The sequence below is a fragment of the Gymnoscopelus braueri genome, assembly GCF_963280865.1.
Source record: "Gymnoscopelus braueri genome assembly, chromosome: 15".
Classification (NCBI taxonomy): domain Eukaryota; kingdom Metazoa; phylum Chordata; class Actinopteri; order Myctophiformes; family Myctophidae; genus Gymnoscopelus; species Gymnoscopelus braueri.
In genome coordinates, this window is record NC_137620.1 from 24049971 (window position 1) to 24056857 (window position 6887).

The 6887-nt window shown below is 43.5% G+C and overlaps 1 protein-coding gene across 3 annotated transcripts; it reads left to right on the plus strand.

Moving 5' to 3' along the window:
* Window positions 1-355: 355 nt before the first annotated feature.
* Window positions 356-6746, plus strand: LOC308101728 (prostaglandin D2 receptor 2-like). Of its 3 annotated transcripts, XR_013934549.1 has the most exons (3): window positions 460-658; window positions 2586-4321; window positions 4456-6746. XR_013934549.1 is itself a non-coding variant. In XM_080451186.1 (2 exons), the coding sequence occupies exon 2, from the start codon at window positions 2667-2669 to the stop codon at window positions 3807-3809; it is 1143 nt and encodes a 380-aa protein (XP_080307312.1). In that variant the 5' UTR covers window positions 356-434; window positions 2586-2666; the 3' UTR covers window positions 3810-6746. The 3 variants fall into 3 exon arrangements, 2 of the variants coding, with proteins under 2 accessions (XP_080307312.1, XP_080307311.1); XM_080451186.1 differs by lacking the exon at window positions 460-658 and adding an exon at window positions 356-434 and having other exon boundaries at window positions 2586-6746; XM_080451185.1 differs by having other exon boundaries at window positions 2586-6746.
* The last annotated feature ends 141 nt before the right edge of the window (window positions 6747-6887 follow it).

The window sequence follows — 6887 nt, forward strand, 5'->3', positions numbered from 1 at the left end:
CTCTAATGAGGATATGCAGCAAGAAATCACCTTGGTTTGAACGTGTGTGTGTGTGTGTGTGTGTGTGTGTGTGTGTGTGTGTGTGTGTGTGTGTGTGTGTGTGTGTGTGTGTGTGTGTGTGTGTGTGTGTGTGTGTGTGTGTGTGTGTGTGTGTGTGTGTGTGTGTGTGTGTGTGCGCGCGTGCATGCGTGCGTGCCGTGCGTGCGTGTGTGTTTGGGCTGCTCTTATTTGACAGCAGTATAATCGCTCTGCTTGTCAGACCTGCCGAGAAGCCAACAGGTGAGCCGCGCTCAGCGCGTCAGAAGGAAGTAAGGAAGGAAGGAGGAGGAGGAGGAGGAGGAGGAGGAGGAGGCATTGGAACGAGGATGTTAACCAACGTGGTGCATTTGCGCGATTCATTCCACTGGGTGATCTTCTGTTTTCTCTCAGTTAAGGTATATAATAACACATTCGCCAGTATATTCGTTTGATTTGATCGTCGCTATTTATGTGTAATATGCAGGTGTGCTGTCTGCTGTTGTGCGTCTTTACGCGTGCGCCTTGTTCTGCTGATGTGCAGTCATCATAGTATTAATGACCTCATAACCAGCGCAACGAGTTGACAGATCAGTGGGTACAACTTACAAGTCATTGAATTTGCTGTTAACTGGAAACCCAGGTAGGCCTAAAGGTTTATGATTTTCTTTTTAGGTGTAATAGCTAAATCGCCAGTGCATTGGATATTGCCTGGTGTGATATTGGTAACCAGATGACTCGCGACGTCTCGGGTCACTCGCCCCAAAACACAGTCGGAGGCTCACCCCCATTTTTTTCGCGGACCGCTCGCCACCAGTGGTTCTTGTATCCTTGTATTTGTTTTACTGAGGATAAGGTTAGGAATAAGTTAGCCGCATAGTTTCACTGAGGGTACGTTTAGGATTAAAGTTTAGGCATAGTTTCACTGAGAGGGTACGTTTAGGAATAATAAGGTTAAGCCGCCTAACTGCATAGTTTCACTGAGGTTATGTTATGTTTAGGAATAAGGTTCGTTTTTTTTTTTTTTTAGGCAGCATAGTTTCACTGAGGTTACGTTTATGACCTGGTGGTGGCGACCTTTCCGAGGTCGGCAGATTTGGCCCGGGTTCGATCGTGTTTTGGGGCGAGCGTTCTTGTATTCGTTTTAATAACTGAGTGAGTGAAAAGTAGTCTGCTCATTATTGTTATTATCGTTATTGTAGCCTGCTTTTAGTGTAGAAGCTGAAAATACAGCAGTATATTCTTTACATACTGTATATCAAATTACACACCCGTTTGCACCTCATTTAAAACGTATACACTTTACAATCTTTAAGTTGGCTATAGAAATGGCCTGTAGCCTATCTCATGGTTGATTGATTGATTGATTGATGTACTTTATTTTGTAAGACATGAGAACATCAGTAGCCATGGAAGTACAAATTCACAATACAAGGTCTACTAAACTGGGAGACTCATTAAGCACTGAGCTTGTTTAAGATGAGATCCCCATGCCCACAAATCATGATGACATATAAGAGACAGACAGATATACACAACTACTATACAGAATGTCATACAATCAGCTTACAGGTTACTGGTATGAAGAGTGGAAAAAAAATGTACAAGAGAAGAAAAATAAATGGTGGTAGGGGGGTACATAATAGGCTACAGTAGGCATAATATGTAGGCCACTAGGCCTTTTTGTGCCAAGTGACAATTGGTATACGTTTACGTTCTGATAGTCAGATGATGTGGGAGATAAGTGTGATGATCAGATTGTGATGCTACAGTCTTCAAAGTGCTGCTTGCAGATGGTGATCTTTTTATTATCTGAGTTTGAACCTCATGGGTTCTCAGGTAGCCTAGTTCTACTGACCGCTGAAGAGGGGAAATTCCAAAATGCATTTGAATGAAACATTTCAGAAAGTCAAATTACATTTTACAGTCACTGGTGTTGTCACAACATCCAACACCATGCAATTTACGACTGTAATTCATAACTTAGCTCAATGACCACAGCACAATATTTGTCTTTCATTTGTTCCTGGAAAATATTAACCAACATAAGCTATTTTTGGCAGGTTTGAAAGGGGGAAGCTACAGCAGAATCATTGTGGCCAATGTTGGGACAATGATATAAAGATAGTTGTTAATTGTTGAGCAGTTTAACTTTATTATTTTGTCTCACCTTAGGGGTCGAAGCTGTATTTTGTATGTTGAACACCACAGGTGCTTTAAATGGTGCTGAACTATAGAGATTGAAAAAGTTACCCAGATCAAAGAATAATTAGGGATGGAGACAATTAAATGAGCTAGTAGACCATTATGATCAATGCTGTCTGTATCTACTCTTGAGCGCCCGGATCGTCTATTGTTTTTTTCTCTTGAACCCTAGCTTCCCTATTCTGGACATGTCTTTGGCAAAGATTGGTGAAACTTCTGCGGAAATAGCACAAGCTCACAATGAGCTGTTGCATTGCGACATGGATAGACCATGATGTACTATATAACAAAGTATATAGGAGTTTAAGTTGTTACCTTGAAAACTGAAATCAGCAGTGTGTCATTTCCCATCATTTCTGCTGCAGATCCTATCACTGTGAGGCAGAAATCTAAGCTACAGTACACACCACCGGGCCAAGGGCATCGGGGCAGTTCCTCCCATCAAGATGAGCACACCTAGCAGCCCTGTCTACTGCCCCCTCATCCAGCAGATGGCGAATGTCAGCGGCAATGCGACCAATTCCACGGCCACGGTCAGTGCCCTGGGCCTGTTCACGGTGTGCCTGCATGGCATCATCTCCTCCTTTGGAATCCTGGAGAACGTCCTCATCCTGGGGGTGGTGGGTTTCCGCATACGCCGCACGGTCATCAGCGTCTGGATCCTCAACCTGGCCGCCTCTGACCTGCTGGCCACCGCTTCCCTGCCGTTCTTCACCCTCTTCATGGCCAGCGGAAACACCTGGACACTGGGCACCACCTTCTGCCGCCTGCACTCCTCTGTCTTCTTCCTCAACATGTTTGTCAGTGGCTTCCTACTGGCGGCCATCTCTCTGGACCGCTGCCTGGTGGTGCTGAGGCCCGTCTGGGCCCAGAACCACAGGAATGTGCAGCTGGTGGGGAAAGTGTGCGGGCTGCTCTGGGCCATGGCTCTGCTCTGCACCGTGCCTTTCTACCTGTTCCGTGACACCATCCCGCAGCGCAATGGCAAAGTCCAGTGTTACTACAACTATGCGCGCTTCCTCCCGCATGTCGAGGTTGAGGATCTGGCGTCTGTGTGTGAAGCACGTGAAGAGGCCCTTGTCTTCATGAAAATGTTACTAGCCTTCCTCGGGCCTCTGCTGGTCATCATCTCCAGCTACATCCTCGTGTCCACCAGGTTGGCGCGCCGAGGCTCGCGGCGGCCTTTGCGTTTCGTGCGCCTGGTCTCGGCCGTGGTAATAAGCTTTGTGGTGTGCTGGCTTCCGTATCACCTCTTCAGCATTATGGAAGTGGTTGCCCCCGACCGGTCTTCCGCACAGAAGCTTGCGGCACGCGCCCTGCCCATGGTGGCGAGCCTCTCCTTCCTAAACAGCGTTCTCAACCCGATCCTGTATGTATTCAGCTGCCCAGACCTGTGCAATAAGATAAGGCAGTCCCTGAGTGCCGTGTTGGAGACCGTGATGGCTGAGGACCTGGTGGACCTGGCTCGAAGGCGAAGCTCGAAGGTGTCTATCAGCACCACTGAAGTCCTACTGAGGGGGAAATTTTCACTCCCTAGACCTAGCCTGACTCCAGAAGAATATAAGGGGGAGGATCCTCCAAACTCTTAAAGGTGGTGTAAGTGATATAAAAAAAAGTTGAAGTTCAAGCTCTATATTCCGTTAGCAATCATTGATATAGAGTGTTTGTTCAGTAATAAAGGTCCCCCTTTCTCTCATACAACACATTTGCAGGTCGGGATACCAAGTTTAACCAATCAGGAGAGAGAACCCTAGAAAGATCATTTATCAGCTTCAATTTTATAGTGTTGCAGTTCCATTTGTTTCATCACTTCCAATTTCACTTGTTTATCCTGTAAACAAGTGAAATGATAAAATTGGATAAAATTTGTATCCCAACCTGAAAATGTACCTTCTGTTTACCAAAGAGGTGGAGAGAGACGGGGAGGGGGAGACCCATGTTACCGAACAAACACGCTATAGCAATTAGTGCTATCAGAATACATAGATATTTAAGTCTTACTTTAACAAAACAAAACGAAAATCACTTGCACCACCATGTTGAGTGAAATTACATCCGCCATGCTTATGTGTCTGTGATGACCAAAGCCTAGGCTGAAGAGGTCAGTATTATGTACAGAGTCTGCCCACCCACGCTGAGCTTAGCATGGTGCTTTTAGATTTGAAGTGAGGGATTTTATGAGATGAACTGATAAAATGACTATAGAAAACAATCTGCAATGTTCTTATCTTGCAGGTGTTGTTTACGTCAAATGAGCCATACAAGCATTCATTCAGGGCAGAAACACATGTGAAACTGCAGTAACTTTGTGTAAGTGCATCGACCTCAAACCACAGAAACCTGTATGGCATGATATGACGTTTCTGAGCAGAAGTGAGCCAACACAAATATGTCCCTCTGCTGACATGTTGAAATGATTTCTTCCTCTGTTCCTACAGTAGAAAACATGTATGTATCGTGCAGGTCCTTGATGTCCAACATTGCCTATTGACCATGACCTCCATGTCCATGTACTTTTTAACCACATGAACCCTAGCGTTCCTATTCTGGGCATGTCATAATAGACAAACATTCGGCTACAATTGCCTAACATTCGGCAAAAATTGCAGATCTACAAGCTGAAAATGTGTCACTGTGAGCTTGTAAATCTGCTATTTTTTGTCGCAGAGATTTGGTGTTGAGGGAACAAAGGAGGTGACCAAGTATTGTTCTGATTCCATGTTGGCTAGAGGTGGGTGGTAATAATTCAGAGATTAAAAAAAAAAGTGAATGACGTTGGGTGGTTATTCTTATCTGGGTGGAGCCATTCAGTCAATGTGGTTAAGGCGGTAAAGGCGTGTCCTAAAACAACAACAGTTTACAGTTGCTTTGTCACGGGTTGCCTTTGCCGGCCATCCATGCCCATACGATGAATTGAAATGTATCCAGACGATTGGTCACTGACCCCGGTGAATGAAGTATATAGGGTTTAAGTGGTTAAACATGTAAAGTGCCGGTTTCACTGTTTGCCTCAGCGTAACTGAGCTTCACTGGACTGAATGACTTTTTTTTCTTCTGTTGTAAAAAAAAATAATCTGTTGGCAGCTGTTTAAAAAAAAGAAATCTAAAAACAAACAAACCTCACTGATGAATGGTAGTAGAGCTGGGAAATATATCAATATAATATTGATATTGTGATATGAGATATAACATCTAGGATTTTGGTTATCATAATATTATGATATACTGTATAGCTTGTAAGGTTAGGTGAACAATCCTGGCCATTAAACAGATTGTGATGAAATGTTGTCTTTTCCTGGTCGTCCACATTACCAATGATCTTTTCTTAAAATGTTCTTGTGTATAAATAATCAAGTAAATAAGAAAGCACCAATAGGCATCCCAAAAATTACAGGCTCTGTAGAGGGGACCTCTCGTCTGCTACTGGTGCAGATGATGCACATTGCCCATCACACAATTGAACTAGATACCATATTTTCAACTTACAATTCCGATACAGATCGATCAACTCAACAACAAAGCAGTAGGCTACTACAGACTTTGTTTTGGTTCAAGGACCAAAACAAAACAACTCCAGGCTCCAGTGTTGCCAGATTATATGAGTGAAACAAGCGACCAGGTATATGAAAACAAGCCCAAAAGAAGCGACCCGTTTTACCACTTGAGTCCTATTACAGTACATCAGCTATTTTCAAAAAGATTCTTGAAAGCAAGCCCTACATTTATAAGCAACTTATAAGCAAATAAGCAACTACACTTCAGAAACAAGCCCATAAAAAGAGCAACCCGCAGCTATGAATATTTACGAGTGACTTTACAGGTTAACAAGCCCAGAGTCGCTTATAATGAGCAGACCTGGCAACAATGGCAGCCCCTGCAGACCAGCACTGCAGACTACTGAGTCTACAGACTACTCCTAGTGTGGAGAGTCATGTCATCTGCTTTCCTCGCTATGCATGCGCACAACAATGTGCCGTCCACCGACAGTTTGTGCAGAAATTCTGCCAACTTTTGCCAACAGACTGCCAGTCTGTTGTACTCTGTTGTAGTCTGAAGTAGTCTGAAGTAATCTGTTTGGTGGAGTACCTTTAGGATGGACCTTTATCTGTTTGACCATACATGTACCGATTCACTCACTTTCATCTGTGTAAACAAACTGATAAAGCGGCGACCATGGCCATGGCGTCACAAGTAGATCTGCATAAGCATACTGATATACTTGAATGTGATGTCACTGCATGGTCAGGAATGCTTACACAGATGAGAGTGAATGAGTATGTACTGGTCAAACAGATAACGATCAAGCCTAAGATGTATCATAATACTCAGCAAGGGATTGAACCCCTAACTCTCAACCTCAGGGCTGACACTCTAACCACAAGGCCACTGAAACGATCTCCAAACACAATATTGTTATATGGAGATATGGGAGGGCAAGACATTTGATGTAGTCAATATCCAAGCTCTGTTTAAACACGTGATCTGAAGTCATAATAGTGTATTAAAGCTCTTAAAATGCTGTTTCATCACTGGCTTTAGTTGATGTATAGACATACAATGTGACAATTAAACAAGTTTATGTTTGTAGTCATCAACATCAAACTGAAAAAATAACCTATTTTTTCTAATAAAAAATGAAAAATAAATAATAAAAGTGTCTTGTAAAG